We start from the raw sequence: 19259 nt of genomic DNA on the forward strand, positions 1-19259 counted from the left end.
GCCGCCGGAGCCTCCTGCACTGCTCGGGGAACAGCCACAGCGCTGTTTCCTCCTCCCTACAAAAGGGGTTTGGCACCTCCAGAGCGGAGCCCAACCGAGCAAGAGCGAGCCGGAGTTCTATTTGCGGGTGTGCCCGGCGGGCAGGGGTGGCGGCTCGCCCCTGAGAAGGCTCAGGAGCACCCCGAGCCGCCGGGCGCTCTGCTGCAGCCGCATCGCTCTCAGCCTTCTCGCTGCAGCCGCCTCCTGCTCGCGGCACCGCGGCCACTTCCGGCCGGCCGCGCGTTCTTTCGTCACTTCCTGTGCGGCGCGCTGTCGTCACTTCCGGAGTGCCGCACGAGGAGGATGCGGCGCTGCTCCTGGCGCCTCGGGCAGCGCACGGAGCCTCTCGGACCCGGCGGCGGCGCCGCGGCCTGCCCGCGCTGAGGGAGCCGAGCCCGGGGCGGAGATGGCCAGCCTGGCCGCACAGGACTCCTACCTGCAGGGCCTGGCGAGGAGGGTGTGCGCGCAGCAGCCCCCGGAGTCGCGGAAGAGGAAATTCGGTATAAGGGGGCGGCTGGTCCCCTCCTGGCCGCTCGGTGGGAGTGTGGGTTTGTGGCGGGCTTGGCCTCACCGGTGCGTGGCTTGGGGCAGCGGGGTGGTAATGGCTTGTGAGGAAAAAGCCTCAGGCGAAACGTGGGGCACCTGAGCGCAGTCTGCACGTTGTGCTGTTAGCCCGGGGAGGCTCCGTGCCTTCTCTACCTGTGGTGAGTGGTGTGGGAGCACAGCGCGGGCGTGCGGGGGCTGTTTAAATCCTAAACTGTAGGAGAGTTGAAGGTTGGGATGTGCCCTTGCAATGCTGAGGCTGTAGCCTTCCGTTGTAATTGGATGTTGCAGATTGGGGGTTGTGGTGGTGGGAATGTTATGAAGGGGGAGTGCGGGGGTGTCCCATTTTGTGCAGTTTTTCTTTTGCTTTCTAGCACCCAAGCCAGGCCAGCCCAAGGACGCTGGGGGCCAGCCCAAGAAAAAGAAGAGAAAGAAACCCCAGAAGCAAGCTGAGAAGGCAAATGCTCCTTCAGGCAAACAGGTGGTCTCCAACACCAATAAACCTACTCCAGGACAGAAAGCAGCTCCTCAGGCCAGCAAATCATCTCCACAAGGTGTTAAACAGAGCAGAGATGAAAGTTTGGAGACAGGTAAGAATCTTATAGCCTGCTTTAAGTCACCTGAAGTGAGCTGGTTGCTTCCACTTGCTTCACAGGTGTCTAGCTTGGAAGGAGTTCAGTCAGTTGAAAAGACCTTTGCTTGATCCATGTGCCCTAGAAGCTTTTGGGTGTGTAGATGCATTTGTAACAGCACCTCTGGGGTGCTCTGGAAATAGCAACTCAACTGGGGTGCAGACTTCTAACGTGTCTTGGGTGACTTCTGGGAATTACCATGCAGGATGCAGTCTCTGTCATGTCAGCCCAGCTTCCCAGCCTGATCCCACCTAAAAGATGTCCCTGGTGTCCCTTGTTTCCACCAGCTTCCTGCTTGGGGCTTGTTGAGCAGCCTCAGGGCATGCCAGGCCAGTCTGGCTGGTGATGTTGAATGATAACATCATAGTATCAGGTTCATAGTATCAGTCAGGGTTGGAAGGGACCACAAGGATCATCCAGTTCCAACCCTCTGCCATGGGCAGGGACACCCCACACTAGATCAGCCTGGCCAGAGCCTCATCCAGCCTGGGTTTAAACACCTCCAGGGACAGGGCCCCAACCACCTCCCTGGACAACCCATTCCAGGGCTTCACCACTCTCATGGGGAAGAACTTCCTCCTCACCTCCAGCCTGAAGAGAAGAGGGGCAGTGCTGAAGAAATCAATCAAGTGGAGATTCTGGGGCTTTCTAGATGTTTCCATTCTAGTCACAGCATCTAAAGAGTTCTTGGAGCTTTTCCTGTGCCTACAGCAAGTTCTTCTCTTTAGCTAAGGCTGTCTTGTGACTCTTCTCTTCTCCCTCTCACTTGTAGGGAGCAAAAGTCAGCTGGGTTCCTCTTTCTCTGCAATGAATCTCCTGCGTCAGAGGCTCCATGAGAAGATTAAAAAGGCTTCTGGACAGGTATGAGACCCCTGGGTGTGTGTCTCTCTGGCTGGTTGTGCACTATAAGCTCTCTCCAGCCACCCAGGAGGGATGTGGGGACATCCTACTTTCAATTCTGCTTTGTCATAGTATTGTTCAGGCTGGAAAAGACCTTGAAGATCATCAAGTCCCAGCTGTTAAGCAAGCACTGCCAGGTCCCCACTAAACCATGTCCCTTAGCACATCATCTCCATGGCTTTGGAAACCCCTCCAGGGATGAAGACTGTCTCAGGCAGCCTGTTCCAGGGCTTGACAGCCTTTTGGGGGAGGAAGCTTTTCTTAATGTCCAACCTAAACCTCCCCTGGCACTACTTGGAGGCCAATTCCTCTTGTCCTGTGACTTGTTCCGTGGGAAAAGCAACCAGCCCCCACCTGGCTCCAGCCTCCTGTCAGGCAATTGTAGATAGCCAGAAGGTCTTTCCTCAGCCTCCTTTTCTCCTGGCTAAACAATCCCTGTTCCCCCAGCTGCTCCTCATAGGACTTGTGCTGTAAGACCCCTTCAGAATTAACCCTTTAAGCTTCCTAATTCCTGTCCATCCTTTTTAGGACAATGCCAAAGAGCTGCCTGCTGCAGTCCTGGAGAAGAGGCAGCGAAGGAAGTACGAGAGAGAGAGGAAGAAGCGCCGGAGGAAGGAGTTGAAGATGAAGGCAAAAGCGGAGAAGAAAGAATCTGAGGAGGTACCAGCAGAGCCAGAAGACAAAAAGGAGGAGAGCAAAGCTGAGGTGGTCTTCAACAAGGTTGAAGTCCACGCAGAGGATGAGTTGAGCAAGGTGCAGAAGAAGAAAGAGAAGAGGAAAGCAGTGAAAGGCAACATCACTCCTCTGACCGGCAGGAACTACAAGCAGCTGCTGAGCAGGCTGGAGACCAGGAAGAACAAGCTGGAGGAGCTGAAGGACAAGGACCAGGAGAAAGCTGAGGAGCTGGAGAAGAAGCTGAAGTGGACAAACGTCCTCTACAAGGCAGAAGGGGTGAAGATCCGTGACGACGAGGAGCGTCTGAAGGAGGCCCTGAGGCGCAAGGAGAAGCGGAAGGCGCAGCGCCAGCGGCAGTGGGAGAAGAGGACGGAGAGGGTGGTGGAGAGGATGCAGCAGCGGCAGGAGAAGCGGCGCAAGAACATCCAGAAGAAGAAGAAGGAGCGGATAGAGAAGAAGAAAGCCAGGGCCAGGAAGAAGGGCAGGGTTCTGCCAGAGGACTTGAAAAAAGCTGGCTTGAACTGAGCGCCTGCGGGGGCTGTCCTCAGCCTGGCTCTGGGAGTTGTGTGTGGGGAAGGCAGTGCTGGACTGGGGCGGAGTGGCTGTGCCCTGAGAGCTCAGCCTGTGGGGAGGCCACTGCTGTGCATTTCAGCTTAATGATGGGAGGGGAAAAAAAAGCCTTTTGTATGTTTGTTAATTAAATTTCCTAGCCCCAAGAAACATCCTCTGGTTAATTGGTTCTAGTAATAGTGATGATTATTTGCCTGAAGGGTGCATATTGCAGGATCCCAGCATGGTGGGGTTGGAAGGGACCTCTGGAGAGCATCCAGTCCACCCCCCCTGCTAAAGCAGGGCACCCACAGCACCTTACCCAGGAGCACAAGGGCCAGGAGGTTTTGGGATCTCTGCAAAGGAGGAGACTTCACAGCCTCTCTGGGCAGCCTGCTCCAGGTCTCCAGCACCCTCACACCAAAGAAGTTTCTCCTCCTGTTCAGGTGGAACCTCCTGGATTCTAGTTTGTGCCCATTGCTCAGATCCCCTCTGGGGCTGCTCTTCTCCAGGCTCTCAGCCCCAGGGCTCTGAGCCTTTCCTTGTCACAGAGGTGCTCCAGGCCCCCTCAGCCTCGTTGCAGACTCTCCAGCAGTTCCCTGTTTCCCTCGAACTGGAGAGCCCAGATCCAGACCAGGCGCTGCAGATGCGGCCGCAGCAGTGCAGAGGCAGTGGCCGGGAGCCCCTCCCTTGCCCCGCAGGCCGCAGCCCTCTCCGCAGCTGTCAGCCCTCAAGCGCTGCCTGTGTCCCAAAGCCCTTGGCGCGGTCGTCCCGAGGCCAGCCCCGCTGCGTGGGCGGGGCCATTGGGGGGGGTGGGCGGAATTTCCTTTAGCCACGCCTCCTCCGCGATGACGACATTCCCGCGGGCCGCCCCCTTCTCGTTGCCATGGCGACGTGGGACGCTGCTGAGGCCAGCAGCAGCTGCGGGCAGCGCCGGCCCCGGAGGGCGGAAGGGTTCGGCCAGCGCCCGCTGGATCACGACGGAGAGAGGCTTCAGTCATCCCCCTCGCAATGCTCCGCCTGCAGGGGATCAGGTATTGATACGTACTGCTGAGACACCACTCCACCCCCCCGGAATCCCCCTCTGCTGCACATGTGCCCCAGGCCCGCCCTTATCTTTGAGGCTGTCGGCTGCGCTCGCCCCAGCAGCTGTCTGTTGTATTGGGGAGCCCAGAACCGGCCCTGACGCTGCAGTGAGAGTGGAACAGGTTGCTCAGGGGTGTGGTTGAGGACCCATCCCTGGCGACACTCAAGATCAGACTTGCTGTGGCCCTGAGCAGCCTGGAGGTGTCCCTGCTGACTGCAGGGGGGTTGGACAAGATGACCTTCGAGGGTTACTTCCAACCTGATGCACCCTGTGAAGCGTTTCACCAAAGCAGGCAGCTCAGCCTGCTGGGGATGACCAGGATGCTGTTAACTCCTCAAGGACACACCCTTGGCTCAAGCTCCCCTTGCTGCCCACAGGAAAGCCCCAAGTACCTGAGTGCAAAGTGTTTGAGTGCAGAGCTCTTTCCATCTGGCTGGGACTCAGCCTGTACTGCTGCATTTCTTATTCCTCCCCCTGTGTAGGGTTTGGATCAAGAGATTCCCCTCATCCCCTTTCTCCAGCCTGCCTAGGTGTTCTAGAAGGACTTTCAGAAGCCTTCTCCTGGTCCTTAAACTCTGATGTTTTATCTCACCTCAGCCTGTAGCTTTTAAATCACAAATCTCCTGGAACCAGACCTGGAAGTTGGCTGTGCTGGGCAGCAGTGGCTGTGCTGGGCAGCAGTGGCTGTGCTGGGCAGGATGAAGCCGGTGGGAGCTGTGCACATCGTCCCTGCTGGGCAAGTTTACAAACAGATCTTCAAGGCTGAGGTAATAAAAACATCACCAAAGATTGGGGTAAGAGCCAAATGTGTTGCTCAGTTGCTGCAGTGGTGGCTTCAGAGCAGAGGTCAGTTTCAAGGGGTTTGTTTGCTTTAGTGGGAAGTGTTTTGTGTCCTTCTGGAACCAGCCTCGGATGGAAGTGGTGGTGCAGGTGCCAAGCAGTGCTCATTAGTTTCCTTTTCTCTTCTGCCCCCTTTCTCCCCCACTGGTTGTATCAATGATTTTGTTGTGGCTGGGGGGGAATTGTAACCACTGTGACCACCATTCTTTGCAGGTTCAGTTGGTAAACTCTTTGGAGGAAGCAAGGAACAAAGCTAAGTTTTCCACAAGGAATGAAAAGCTCCCTTTGGATGAAAAATCAGCAGCTTCTGCTGCTGCCAGGCTACTGCCAGCTTACCAGCAGAGTGGCCATGATGGGACACCCTGCTACAAGCCCACAGACAAGACACTGCTGTGCAGGTAGGGAACAGAACCATGCAACCCCCCTGAGATGTTTGTGGCTGGAGGTATGAAGCTCTGAGATTTGCACTGGGGGCAAGACACTCCTGAATCGTACCAGCAGGAGAAGGACACAGAGCTGCTGGAGTGGGGCCAGAGGAGGCCACAAAGGTGATTCAAGGGCTGAAGCAACTCTGCTGAGAGAGCTGAGGGTGTGCAGCCTGGAGAAGAGAAGACTCCAGGGGGACCTTAGAGCTTCCTGCCAACAGCTGAAGGAATCCTGCAGGGAGGCTGCAGAGAGACTTTTCCTGAGGGTGTCTGGAGCCAGGCCAAGAGGGAATGGTCTGAAGCTGAGGCAGAGCAGGGTTAGAGTGGAGCTGAGGAAGAAGTTCCTCAGTAGGAGGGTGGTGAGACTCTGGAGCAGGCTGCCCAGGGAGGCTGTGGCTGCCTCCTCCCTGGGGGCATTCAGGGCCAGATTGGATGAGGTCTTGAGCAGCTGAGTCTGATGGAAAGGTCTCCCTGCTCTTGGTGGGGAGGTTGGAGCAGGACCTGTGAGGTCCCTTCCAACCTGAGCCATTCTATGCTTTATTGCTTTCATGCCAGCATAGCAGACCTGAGGCTGTGACCACTCCAGGGTAGATCCTTGCCCAGTTCAGCTCAGAAGCAGCAATGCTGGCACTTTGAACCACATTCCTTGATGTCAGTCATGCTTCTCTTCACCTCAGTGTTTTGGTTTGCCTATTAAATGGAATCTTCTACCCCTTGCAAGTCTCTCCTCAGCACAAATCAGAGATTTAGTCTCTTTCTGTTCCAGAGGATTCACAGCAGCTCAGCAGGTTTGGGGAAGTCCAGGTGTGACTGCAGCTGAGGAAGTCAGAGGCCTGCCTAACGCTGCTGGTAAGATTTGGGTCCCTTAACGTCAGCTATGTGGATTTTCCCACTTGGGAGCCACCACACAGACCATGGCTTTAGCTGAGCAAGGTAGAAAGTGGAGCTGAGGACTCACCTGCTGCATTCCTGATGACGTGCAGGTGACTTGGAAGGTGAAGAAACGAATTGGTTGCAAGATTGTCACTCAGTGCTTGTGCCTAGGTGCTCAGGTCCAGCTGTGGTGTAATCAGATCTCACTCCTAGAAGCTGCAATTTGTTTTGCATCACACCTGAACTCAGTTCCCAGCTTCTGTGATCTTTTTGTTATCCCTCTGAAAGCCACTAATGAATAAACTCACAGGAAAATGGGCACTGTGCTTGGCTCTTTACCCATGCACAGCTTTCCCTCCCCATGGGAAGCCTTTGTGCACTGGGGAGGTCACTCAAGCTACAGAGGTCAGAGTGTGGGTTTCATACTCTGGTAGGGGTTGGAAGGGACCTCTGGAGATCAAGTCCAACCCCCCTGCCAGAGCAGCATCACCCAGGGCAGGTCACACAGGAGCACAGCCAGGTGGGGCTTGAAAGTCTCCAGAGAAGGAGACTCCACAACCTCCCTGGGCAGCCTGCTCCTGGCCTCCAGCACCCTCACAGTAAAGAAGTTTCTCCTCACATTGAGGTGGAATCTCCTGGGCTCCAGTTTGTATCCACTGCTCATTGTCTTATCCCTGGGCACCACCAAACAGAGCCTGGCCCCTTCCTCCTGGCCCCTTCCTCCTGGCCCCTTCCTCCTGGCCCCCACCCCTCAGATACTTATAGACATTGATCAGATCCCCTCTCAGCCTTCTCCTCTCCAGGTCTCTCTCAGTCTTTGTTCACAGGAGGACTGTTCAAGTCCCCCAGTCATCCTCACAGCTCTCTGTTGGACTCTCTCCAGCAGATCTCTGTCTCTCTTGAACTGGGGAGCCCAAAACTGGACAGAGTATTCCAGCTGTGGTCTCAGCAGGGCAGAGCAGAGTGGGAGAAGAACCTCCCCAGCCCTGCTGGCCACCTTTCTGGCTGCACCCCGGGATCCCATTGGCCCTCTCAGCCCCAGGGACACTTTGCTGTCCCAGTTTAAGGGTCCTTGTGTGCATGATGTATTCTGCAGCAGGAGCTCCAAGCTCCATCCTCCTCCTTTCTCTGGCAGGTCCTGAGGAGCCATGGAGTGGTGTCCTGGAAGCCCTGGCAGAGTGCCAGCAGGGCCAGCTCAATGATGCCCTGGCCTCCATGCACCAAGAGCTGGGCTGCATCGCCAGGGTAGGACTGGGCTCTGCCATCCAGGTGGTTCACAGCACGAGAGTCAAGCCAGGGCCTGGTGTCTGAAAGCTCAGACTGACCCCCTTGCCTTCCTAGGAGATGGAAGCCTTTGTTTTGGAGCCCCAGAAATGCCTTCTGGCCAAACTGAGGAGATCTGATGGAGAAGTGGAATTCCTGCTCCAGAAGATCGAGCTTGACACCGCTCTGGGAGGCTTCTCCTTCAAAGTAAGGCAGCTCATGGCATTGCCTCCTCCTCAGACACTTCTCCCTTGTCTGCCTCATGTAGCTTCCCCTGCCTTGCTGCAGCTTTAGCATGAAAATGTGCTGCTTTTGACTTCCTTCTTGAGCTCTTTATGTTGTTTGGGGTTCTTTTTGCCCTGTACTTGTCACCAAGATGCAAAGCAAACCCTTCTTGCAGGAGCTGGAAGGTCTGTGGAGCAGCATCCAGCAGCAATCCTTGAGCAGAAAGAAGTGGATTAGGGAAATGTGTGAGTCCCTAAAGGAGGCTGAATGGAGCCGAGCCGATAGGGTGAGTTGCCACCTGAAGAGCTGCTAATTAAGCACGAGCTGGTGATTTGCTTGGAATGCTGCCTGCGGGGCAGATTGGCTGTGAGGAAGAAGTTGTTCCCCAGGAGGGTGGTGAGAGCCTGGCACAGGTTGCCCAGGGAGGTGGTGGCAGCCTCCTGCCTGGAGGTGTTTGCAGCCAGGCTGGATGTGGCTGTGAGCAACCTGCTGTGGTGTGAGGTGTCCCTGGCCATGGCAGGGGGTTGGGACTGGCTGAGCCTTGAGCTCCCTTCCAACCCTGACAGTTCTGTGATTCTAAAGCAGAACATGGTTAGGAGGGCTTCATTTCTTTGTTGCTCTTGATTCTTCCCTTGCACAGATCACCAAGGTGCTGAGGAGCTGCACTGCAAGGCTGGAGGAGATTTCCTACTTGTCACCTGATGTCCACAGGTTGATCAACCAGGAGGCCATGGTGAGCCTTTGATTGTTTTACCTGTGGGAAGATTGCAATCTGAATGCTCCCAAATGTCCTTTCTTCCCCCAGCTGAAATCCACTCACTGGCACAGGCTGCCCAGGGAGGCTGTGGCTGCCCCTTCCCTGGAGGTGCTCAGGGCCAGGCTGGATGAGGCTTTGAGCAAGCTGGGCTGGTGGGAGGTGTCCCTGCCCATGGCAGGGGGGTTGGAGTTGATGATCCCTATGGTCCCTTCTGAGCCAAAGCCTTCTGTGCTCCTTGCTGCCTGCCAATCACTGCCCCACAGGAAACGTTCTGATTTTTCAGCCTGTTCCTTGCATTTTGTATTCTTTTCCCCTTGCTTTCCAGAGAACAAACTCTTTGGGTTTGTGTGTCTGCTCTGTGCTGCTTTTTCTTCATCTTCCTCTTCCTTCTCTCTTCTGTAACATGCAGTTGTTGAACAGAGCACTGCTGGCTAACCAGAGGGCAATTGCTCAGCTGGTCTTTAACCTGCTGCAATCAGAGCTGAAGTGGAAATTATCCCATCAGCTGGAGTGGCAGGACAGAGTCAAGGCCTGGAAGCTGACCCAAAAGAACTCCATAGCTCACAGGTTCAGGTGAGGAATGGCCCAGCTCTCTCTTGGAGGGTGACTAACACAAAGCTTGGCACCAACTGCTCACTTCTGCTTTCTGCATGTCAGCATTTTCCCATTAAAAGGCTACAAAACCTAAAAGCATTTAGCAGACTTCTTTCACCTGGTAGCCATTAACCATTTGGTATCCTGGGCTGCAGCCAGAGGAGGGTGGGCAGCAGGGCAAGAGAGAGGATTCTGCCCCTTGATTCTCCTCAGCTGAGACCTCACCTCCAATCCTGCCTCCAGTTCTGGTGTACCCTGCAGGACACAGAGCTGCTGGAGTGAGGCCAGAGGAGACCACAAAGATGACTCAAGGGCTGAAGGAACTCTGCCAGGGGTGTTCAGCCTGGAGGAGGGGAGTGGAGAGGAGAGGGAGGGGAGAGGAGGGGAGAGGAGGGGAGGGGAGAGGAGAGGAGGGGAGAGGAGGGGAGGGGAGGGGAGGGGAGAGGAGGGGAGAGGAGAGGAGGGGAGGGGAGAGGAGAGGAGGGGAGGGGAGAGGAGAGGAGGGGAGGGGAGAGGAGAGGAGGGGAGGGGAGAGGAGAGGAGGGGAGGGGAGGAGGGGAGGGGAGGGGAGAGGAGAGGAGAGGAGAGGAGAGGAGATGAGAGGAGAGGAGGGGGGAGGAGGAGGGGAGGGGAGGGGAGGGGAGAGGAGGGGAGAGGAGAGGAGAGGAGACTCCAGGGGGACCTCAGAGCTGCTTTCCTATAGCTGAAGGGATCCTGCAGGAAGGCTGCAGAGAGACTTTTCCTGAGGGTGTCTGAGCCAGGCCAAGAGGGAATGGTTTGAAGCTGAGGCAGAGCAGGGTTAGAGTGGAGCTGAGGAAGAAGTTCTTCAGTAGGAGGGTGCTGAGACTCTGGAGCAGGCTGCCCAGGGAGGCTGTGGCTGCCTCCTCCCTGGTGGTGTTCAGGGCCAGATTGGATGAGGTTTTGACTATCTGGGTCTGATGGAGAGGTCTCCCTGCTCTTGGTGGGGGAGGTTGGAGTAGATGCTCTCTGAGGTCCCTTCCAGCCTAAGCCATTCTATGGTTTCTAGGATTCTGTTTGTATTTCACACATGACATTTCCCCAACCAGACACTTGTGTCCATGTGTTCTTCCTTCCCACAGAGCATTCATGGCAAATGAAGACATTCAGAATCCCCCAAGTGTGAAAAGAGAAATGGAAAATATGCTGATGGATCAGATTTTACTTCATGAAAGGAGACTGGAGGCCTTGCAGCACCTTTGGTATGACAAAAGAGAGTCCCTGTCCCTGGAGGCCTTCACATAAGGCTTGGCTGTGGCACTTGGAGCCATGGTTTAGCTGTCAGGAGGTGTTGGGTGAGAGGTAATAGGTTGGACTTGATGATCTCTGAGGTCTTTCCCAAGCTGGTTGATTCTGTGGTTCTTTGATTCTTGTCTCCTGTTTCAGCAGTGGTTTGATGCCTCCAGCACACACCAAAGCTGAGTTAGAGGAGTGGTACAGATCTCTGGTGAATTTAAATGCAAGAGTTGGTGAGTTGGGCAATCTTAAAAGCAGGATGGAAGCAATCCTTCCCTTTTCCTTTCTTTGCCAGACAGTAATGAGTCAAAAGGCTGCTTTGAAAGGATGTTTCCTATGTTCTTTGTTCCATGTGCCTCCATGCACCCCCTGAGTTGCCTTGAGCCAGCAGTACACCCAGACCCTGCTGTTGCATCACCCTCCTCTTGCCAGCACAAGCATTTTTTGGCATGGGGAGATCTAGCAGGAGCTGTCCTGGCTGTGATGAAGGTTCATTTTCAAGCAGATCAGCCCTCAATCAGATTCAAATGCTCCATTTTGCCTGTTGGAGAATGAGAGGGGGGGTGGGGGGAGAGGAAATATTTGAGCTGCTTCCTTTCTCTGAGTCCTGTAATGTGCCTTCCCTCTGTGTCTCCACCTTCTTTTTCTCCAGCTCTCAGTGTTTGCAGCCTGCATGGTAGCAAAGAAGTTACTGCTGGTTGCAAAGAACTCACTGCTTCTAAGCAGAGTGATGAACAGATTGGCATCCAACCACTGCTGGTTGTTTTGTGCAAGTGGGGAGGTGCTGCTGGGTTGTGTTACCTGTGCTGAGGCTCAGCTCAGGTCCTCTGTCCCATTTCATGCTGGACTGAGAAATCATGGCATGGGTTGAGTTGGAAGGGACCTTAAAGATCAGCCAGTTCCAACCTCACTGCCATACACAGGGACCTCATCCAACCTGGCCTTGAACACCTCCAGGGAGGAGGCATCCACAGCCTCCCTGGGCAGCCTGTGCCAGTGTCTCCCCACCCTCACTCTAAGTAACTTCATCCTAATCTGCAGCCTAAATCTGCCCTCCTCCAGCTTCAAGCCATCCCCTCTCATTCTATCAGAACAAGCCCTTGCCAGAAGTCCTTCCCCAGCTTCCTTGTAGGAACCCCTGGAGAGAAATGCAGAAACCTCCCCAAGGAGTTGCTCTTCCCTGTCCTTCAGATGCCCACCACATGCAGTGTCTGAAGAGACTGCACCTCCACTATGAGATGGTCCAGCAGAAGTGCCTGGCAGAGGTGGAGCTCTGCAAGGTCAGTGCCAGAGCTCTGGGGATGGGAGAGGCTGCTGGCAGTGCACACAGTGTGCTGGTGAAGCTGCATGGGTTTGGGGAGCCACCAAGCACTGAGACAAGAGAGGTTACTTATGAACCTGCTGCCTTCTCTCAGCAGACTTGCTTTCTGCCACAGCAGCCTGTGGTAGTTGTGCCTGAACTGTGCAAAAGCAGCAAGAAATGGCAGTGATGGAGGGAGAACAGCTCCACACTGAGGCAGGGACCTCAGGGTCTGAGCCCTCAGCCTTTGTGCTGAATCTCCTCCTTTCTGCCCCAGTCTCTCTCCCCCTTTCTGCCCCAGTCTCTCTCCCCCTTTCTGCCCCACTCTCTCCCCCCCTTTCTGCCCCAGTCTCTCTCCCCCTTTCTGCCCCACTCTCTCCTCCTTTCTGCCCCAGTCTCTCTCCTCCTTTCTGCCCCAGTCTCTCCCCCCCTTTCTGCCCCACTCTCTCTCCCCCTTTCTGCCCCACTCTCTCCCCCCCTTTCTGCCCCACTCTCTCTCTCCCTTTCTGTCCAAACAGCATTTTCCTGTTTGCCAACAGTCTGAGCTCTAAGAGGTTTACTCTCCATCCATTCACAGGAAAAGCAGCAGCACTAAATGCAGCCAGGCTCTGTCCCCCCACGCTACCTTTGCTCCTCAGTAACTCATTTTCCTTCCCTTCAGAGTAACCTGCTGAAGCAGAATGTTTGCACAAACCAAGAGGCTGAGGAGTTTGTGACCTCTGAGTTACTTCAGCTGCCTAAGAACCTGCAGAGGCAGTTTGAAGAGAGACTGCAGCGTCTGGAGGTATGTTGGTTATGTTTATTACTCCCTGGGAGCTGTCTGCCCCTTCCTGTGCTGCTGCCAGAAAGGTCAGGTGCACCTTAGGCTCCTGAGGTCACATTTGGTGTGACTGGACACCTGGGCAGCCTTATCACCAGCTATTCCAGCCTTATCACCACCCTGATACTGAAGAACTCCTTCCTCAGCTCCAGTCTAACCCTGCTCTCCCTCAGCTTCAAACCATTCCCCCTCCAGACACCCTCAGGAGAAGTCTCTCTGCAGCCTTCCTGCAGGCAGCTCTGAGGTCCCCCTGGAGTCTTCTCTTCTCCAGGCTGAACACCCCCAGCTCCCTCAGCCTGTGCTCACAGCAGAGCTGCTCCAGCCCTTGGATCATCTTTGTGGCTCTCCTCCAGCCTCACTCCAAGAGCTGCTTAATGCCTTTTATGGTTCCATGCAGGAAGGTGCCTGGGCAGTTCTCCTACTCTGTGCTATCCTGGCTTCTAGAACAAAACTCCACATCCTTCCCCAGCTTGCTTGGACTCTTTTTCCCTCTCCAAGTAGAAGAGATTGTGTTGAATGCTGACAGTGTCCTTCCAGACAGCCTTGCATCCTCTCATGTGTGCCCTTGCTGTTCATTTCACTTCCCAGCAGCCAGCTCACCCACAACCAGTTCACTCCAGTGTATTTCTCTTAGAGAGACTTTCAGGAGCTGGCTGAAGAGAACCAGCAGAACTGCAGAGACTTGTACAAGTATTGTGAGGAGGTCCTGGGTCTCTGGCATGCCCACCAAGCCCGACTGTGCCAGCAGAAAAAGGCACTCCAGAGGAAACTGGCTGAGTGCAGGCTGAGACATGACAGATGGCTGCAGGTAGGGACATGGAACTAAGGCTGCAGAGAGAGGACTTCTGCGTGCAGGGAGCATTTCAGCAAGCACCCCCTCCTTTCTCCTGCCTTCATGTCTTTTGTGGGGCCTTAGATGAAGGAAATCAACCTGGATGTGATCTCGGATAAGATGAGAACAGCCAGCTCTCAGGAGAAGCTGAAGCAGTATCTGAAGGAGGCCCTTTCCTCTCTACGTGACATTCAAGCCAGGTATGAGCTCTGGAGTGCAAACCACAGGAGGAGAGCAAGGGTTGGGTGTTGGTTGCACTGCTTAGGTCTGGTCCAGGCTGTGGTGTGGAGGGGTGGCAAAGCCCCTGCTTGCTCCCTCACGTGGGAATGGCTGCAGCCTGGGGAAAAGCTTCAGCTGCAGCTGAGTGTGGCTAACAAATAATGTGGAAGGAAGTCCTTTGGCCTCTCACTTTTACTACTCCTTATGCAAACAGAGGTCTTGAATGTGTCCCACGCCCAGTGAAAGGGCTGAAGTCTTGCACTGTGGCTATTTCTTCACTTTGGGGGCATGTCATGCAGCAATGATGTCAACTAACTAAGCCAGGAGGAGCTGCTTTGTGCTCAGACTAACCAAACCCAGCACAGTGTTGAGCCTAAAGGCTTTGGGAGACTGCTCAAGAAGTTTAGGTTTGGATTTCAAGGCTTTGTAGTCCTATTTCACTTCATTCCTGTGCACACCTGGGCCTCTTAACCTTGGTTTTGCAGCTATATGACCTTCAAGAGTGCTCTGCTAGATGAATTCAGGACTTACCCAGGAGCTGTTTTGCAGGAGCTGGTTGCTTACAGCACATCCATCAGCCAATATTTCCATGTCAAGGAAATCTTCAAACAGGTATGGAAGAACCCCAGCTTCTTCTGGGTTAGAATCTAACTGGCCCTCAGATCATCACAGAATCACAGAATGCCAGGTTGGAAGGGACCCCAAGGCCCAGCTGGTCCAACCTTTCTGGGTGATAGTTTTGGCCACAGGAGTGAAGTGCTTTTGGTAGAGAGAGAGAGAGGGAAGCACAAAACCTTTCTCTGCCCCCACACTTTCAGCTCTGTGTTTGGTACAAACTGAATATCAGCAACTGTAATCACCTAGGGAAAAGGGCTTGGGAATCCTGGTGGGTAACAGGATGCCCATGAGCCAGCAATGTGCCCCTGTGGCCAAGAAGGCCAAGGGCATCTGTTAGAAGAGGTGTGCTGAGTAGGTCCAGAGAGGTTCTCTTGTTCCTTCTCTCTGTCCTGGTAAGGCCACATGTGGAATACTGTGTCCAGTTCTGGGCCCTCAGCTCAAGAAAGATCTCAGGGAGCTGCTTGAGAGAGTCCAGCACAGAGTCCCAGAGCTGCTGCAGGCAGTGGAACATCTCCCTGTGAGCACAGGCTGAGGGAGCTGGGAGCAGAGGAGCCTGAGGGCTGCCCTCATTGCTGGGGATAAAGCAGTGTGGGGAGGATGGAGCCAGGCTCTGCTCAGGGATGTCCAAGGACAGGACAAGGAGAACTGGGGGCAAGCTGGAGCAGAGGAGGTGCCACAGGAACAGAAGGAAGAACTTTGTGAGGATGGCAGAGCCCTGGGGCAGGCTGCCCAGAGAGGTTGTGGAGTCTCCTGCTCTGGAGACATTCCAAACCCACCTGGATGTGTGGCTGTGTGACCTGCCCTTGGTGATCCTGCTCTGGCAGGGGGGGTTGGACTTGATCTCCAGAGGTCCCTTCCAACCCCTTCCACTCTGTGGGATTAGTCAGAGAATCTCCAGCTCCTTTAGAAGATAAATGATCCCCTCTAGACTCTCCTGTCTCAAGGGAATGGTTACCTTGGCAGAAGGAATGTGGATTTTACTTCTCATTTCTCTCTATTTTCCTCAAACTGTTTGGATTTTGTTGTTGGTTTTGGTTTAGGGCCTGCAAGCAGACACAGACTCCACGTTTCCAGATGCAGGTAATACCTCCCTGGTACAAACTGCTATTCTTTGCTTGCTTCTTCCTCCATCTGCATTTCCTTGCATTCTGACCAGTAAAACTCTGCTTCAACTGGGAAGGACTGCTTAAGGCTTCAGAAGCTGAAGAGCTGGAGGAGCAGCAAGCTGGAAGCATCAGGCAAGAAGATGGAGGGGGAAAGATGGATGGTCATCAAGGAGAAAAGAGAGAGAGAAACACAGCTGAGAAGGAGAAGACCTCTGCACAGAAAGCTGAAGGAACCCAGGAAGAATGTGGGGAGAGCATTCCTCATGAGAGTGAAGAAACTGAGCCTGCAGGGCAGAGGGTAAGCATTGCACAGGGGAGTGGCCAAAGAGTGGAGTGGAAGGTGAAGGAAGCCTTGCAGAACATAATGATGAGAAGTCTCCTTTGTGCTAGGTCTGAATCCCTTGAAGGGGATCAGATTCAGTTGGTACACACAGGGGTCTTGATCACTTGCATTTATTCCTGGACTAGCAGAGCCTTTTCTGGACTAGCAGAGCCTTCTCTGGACTAGCAGAGCCTTTTTTCTGGGCTGTCTGAGTGTCTAACACAGTTCCCAACCACTCCTGCTGCAGTTCTTCAACCCCTGTCAAAACCTTCAGCACAGAGTTTCTGGTTTAACATCTTCCTTTCTTTCCTTGTCAGGTTCTTACCCTCTGGTGGATGTTTTAAACTCTCTTTGTAGCTGATTTTTAGTGAAGTGAATTGAGTACCATGCCAGCAGCCTTTGAAAGCCTTACCAACTGCCCATTGAGACTTGCAAGGATGTTCTGTGTGTGAATGTTGTCCAAGCTGAGTGCTTTATTCTTCATCTCCTTAGGATACTTCCCTTAGCTTGTGTGCTGCTGATTCCATGCTTGTGCCTTTAAAGGTGATCATCTCCACTTGGTTCCTAGGCTGTGATCAGCAGCAGCAAGGCAGCAAGCTCTGAAATTGAGACCTTTGCCACTTCCAGTGGAAACTCTTACACAGTTCTTCGAGCTGAAGGGGCAGGGAAGGCTGACACCCCAAGGACTTATTTTACCACCTGTGGGGAAGAATCCCTGCCTGAGCACCTGAAACATGTACTGATCAAAGAGGCTGTGTTTGCAGAGCTGAAGAAAAGGTTAGCAGAACACTCTTGGTGTTCTTTCTTTCCTTGCCTCGAGGCAACAGACAAACTTCAGCTGCCTGGAAGGAACATCAGGCTGAAGATGCAAGAATTATGGCACTATTCTAACACTGATCCTGGCTCTAAATGATTAAAAATAAGGCAAACCAACTGAAATTATTGTTGCCCAGGGATGTGGTTGAGGTCCTTGTCCTGGAAAGAATTGAGATCAGACTTGATGTGGCCCTAGAAAGAACTGAGATCAGACTGGATGTGGCCCTGGAAAGAATTGAGATCAGACTTGATGTGGCCCTAGAAAGAATTGAGATCAGACTGGATGTGGCCCTGGGCAGCCTGATCTAGTTGGAGGTGTCCCTGCTGTCTGCAGGGGGATTGGCCAAAGATAGTGGAACACTGGAACAGGTTGCTCAGGGAAGTAGTTGAGACCCCAGCCCTGGAGATATTCGAGGTGAGGCTTGACAGGGCTCTGGGCAACCTGAGCTGGTTGGGGATGGCCCTGCTGACTGCAGATGAGCTTTGGAGCTCCCTTCCAGCCCAAACCATTCTGTGCTCCTGTGGCCTTTGAGGGTCCCTTCCAACCTGAATCTCTGAATGAATTGCTGTTCCTCCATGGCTCTCAAAGCACCCCCCAGGCATTTGCCTCTCACAGAACATTCAGTGGGAAAACATTACAAAAAAACCAAGTAATTTGCCCCAGTTCCTTTCAGAGCCAGGGAAGTGAAATGCTTGGTGGTGCTCAGCAGCTCCAAACCTCTCACCAGCACGGTGCAAATGGCAGTGAAGCCCTTCTGATCTTGCAGTGCAGCTCTTAGGAGGAGGGAATGTAATCAGTTCTTGCTTGTTCCTCCCTGGGGTATTTCTTTGTCACCCCCAGGATTCGCCTCTCCTGGTTTGAGCACTTGGAGCAGTGGTTTGCAGAGTCCTTGTCCAGCTGCCATGTCTTTGTAGCTGCCAAGAAAGAGGAGGTGAATTCAGACCTTCAGCCAGGTCTTTGTGCATATCAGGAGACGAAGGTGAAGAGAGAGATCTACGATGCCAGAGCTGGTACTGACTTGCTTGTTACTCTGAGCAGACCAAAAAGTGTGTCAGGGCAGTCAGCTCAGGAGCAGAGATGTGATTCTGTGATTCTGAGGTGCTGGAGCAGGCCCAGAGGAGGGTGATGAAGCTGGGGAAGGATCTGGAGAACAGGGCTGGTGAGGAGCAGCTGAGGGGAACTGAGGTTGTCTTAGTCTGGAGAGAAGGAGGCTGAGGGCAGAGCTTCTAGCCCTGAGGTTGGAGTGAGGTGGGGGTTGGTCTCTTCTCCCAGGGAACAAGCAACAGGGTGAGAGGAAATGGCCTCATGTTGCACCAGGGGAGGTTTAGGTTGAACATCAGAAGAAAATTCCTCACCCAAAGGGTTCTCAACCACTGGCACAGGCTGCCCAGGGAGGTGATACAATCCTCATCCCTGGAGGTGTTTACAAGCTGCAGAGATGTGGTGCTGAGGGACATGGTTTAGCACCAGGCTTGGTAGAGTTAGATCATGGCTGGACTCCATGATCCTTAGGTTCCCTTCCAACCCAAAGCACTCTGTGATTCTCTGCTGACTTGGAGCAGAGAGAAGACCTCTGTGATTTGAATGGATTAGGAGCTGCCAGGGATAGAAGTCAAACCCTGGAGTAAAGTCAGGGAGGCAGAATGGGATTCATTTTAGTTGGCTGTTTTATCCACTCTGGGATCTGGTTGGCTTTATTTGCCCCCTGCCCTGGTACAAGGCTGGCTGGTGGCTGTGCCAGCCCACAGTAAAGAGAGATCCATGGTGTACAGTGGTCACCAGAGCACAGGAGTTCTTCTCTTGCCAGGTGAGCTGCTGCTGCACAAGGAGCTTCTGGAGGGCCACTGTGCAGAGCTGGTGGAAGCTCTCAAGAAGGAGACAGAAGATTTTCTCCTGTTCTGTGATCAGCAGAACAACTTCAGCAAACTCTTAGAGGCACGGATGCAGGACATCGAGTCCGTGTTCCGCAGCGCTCCCATGGAGGAGAGGTAAGCACAAGAGACCTGGGCAGGGACTTCTGAGGCTGTCAGGGAGTGAGAGGACTGGGGGGGATGGAGCAAAACTAGAAGTGGGGAGGTTCAGATTGGATGTTAGGAAGAGGTTCTTCCCCAGGAGGGTAGTGAGAGCCTGGCACAGGTTGCCCAGGGAGGTGGTGGCAGCCTCATGGCTGGAGGTGTTTGCAGCCAGGCTGGATGAGGCTGTGAGCAACCTGCTGCAGTGTGAGGTGTCCCTGGCCATGGCAGAGGGGTTGGAACTGGCTGAGCCTTGAGGTCTCTTCCAAGCCAAACCACTCTATGAATCCCTGAATGATACTTCCCAGTGACCAACAGAACAATCACAGCTCAGTGAATAGAATAGAATAGAATAGACCAGACCAGGTTGGAAAAGACCTTTGAGCTCATCCAGTCCAACCTCTCACCCAGCACCATCTGATCAACTAAACCATGGCACCAAGCACCCTATCCAGGCTCTTCTTAAACACCTCCTGTGATGATGACTCCACCACCTCCCTGGGCAGCACATTCCCATGGCCAATCTCTTTTTCTGTGAAGAATTTCTTCCTCACACC

General features: G+C 53.9%; 2 protein-coding genes across 3 annotated transcripts in view; both read left to right on the top strand.

The window, feature by feature from the left end:
• The first annotated feature begins 320 nt into the window (after positions 1–320).
• SURF6 (surfeit 6) lies at positions 321–3509 on the top strand. Of its 2 annotated transcripts, none has more exons than XM_068155922.1 (4): positions 321–539; positions 957–1172; positions 1987–2075; positions 2643–3509. In XM_068155922.1, the coding sequence occupies exons 1-4, from the start codon at positions 446–448 to the stop codon at positions 3312–3314; spliced, it is 1071 nt and encodes a 356-aa protein (XP_068012023.1). In that variant the 5' UTR covers positions 321–445; the 3' UTR covers positions 3315–3509. The 2 variants fall into 2 exon arrangements, with proteins under 2 accessions (XP_068012023.1, XP_068012024.1); XM_068155923.1 differs by having other exon boundaries at positions 957–1136.
• Positions 3510–5040: 1531 nt separating this feature from the next.
• CCDC180 (coiled-coil domain containing 180) overlaps positions 5041–19259 on the top strand; it is a 32019-nt gene continuing 17800 nt past the window's right edge. Inside the window, exons 1-20 of the mRNA XM_068155610.1 lie at positions 5041–5192; positions 5479–5663; positions 6457–6539; positions 7699–7808; positions 7905–8033; positions 8227–8337; positions 8692–8784; positions 9218–9381; positions 10503–10637; positions 10810–10889; positions 11848–11936; positions 12618–12740; positions 13411–13584; positions 13693–13808; positions 14313–14439; positions 15486–15525; positions 15626–15849; positions 16442–16650; positions 17531–17700; positions 18498–18678. Coding sequence (XP_068011711.1) covers positions 5124–5192; positions 5479–5663; positions 6457–6539; positions 7699–7808; positions 7905–8033; positions 8227–8337; positions 8692–8784; positions 9218–9381; positions 10503–10637; positions 10810–10889; positions 11848–11936; positions 12618–12740; positions 13411–13584; positions 13693–13808; positions 14313–14439; positions 15486–15525; positions 15626–15849; positions 16442–16650; positions 17531–17700; positions 18498–18678 — 2612 coding nt within the window. The 5' untranslated portion in view covers positions 5041–5123. The remainder of the gene's footprint in view (positions 5193–5478; positions 5664–6456; positions 6540–7698; positions 7809–7904; positions 8034–8226; positions 8338–8691; positions 8785–9217; positions 9382–10502; positions 10638–10809; positions 10890–11847; positions 11937–12617; positions 12741–13410; positions 13585–13692; positions 13809–14312; positions 14440–15485; positions 15526–15625; positions 15850–16441; positions 16651–17530; positions 17701–18497; positions 18679–19259) is intronic.

The sequence above is a fragment of the Melanerpes formicivorus genome, unplaced genomic scaffold, assembly GCF_026170545.1.
Source record: "Melanerpes formicivorus ecotype bairdi unplaced genomic scaffold, bMelFor1.0.p_v2 SCAF_33, whole genome shotgun sequence".
Classification (NCBI taxonomy): Eukaryota; Metazoa; Chordata; class Aves; order Piciformes; family Picidae; genus Melanerpes; species Melanerpes formicivorus.

Excerpts from the sequence above, each read along its gene's own strand:
- SURF6 (XM_068155922.1), top strand. The coding sequence starts at position 446 with ATGGCCAGCCTGGCCGCACAGGACTCCTACCTGCAGGGCCTGGCGAGG. Across the intron at positions 540-956 it reads GTCGCGGAAGAGGAAATTCG|CACCCAAGCCAGGCCAGCCC; the intron begins GTATAAGGGGGC and ends TTTGCTTTCTAG. Across the intron at positions 2,076-2,642 it reads TTAAAAAGGCTTCTGGACAG|GACAATGCCAAAGAGCTGCC; the intron begins GTATGAGACCCC and ends CATCCTTTTTAG.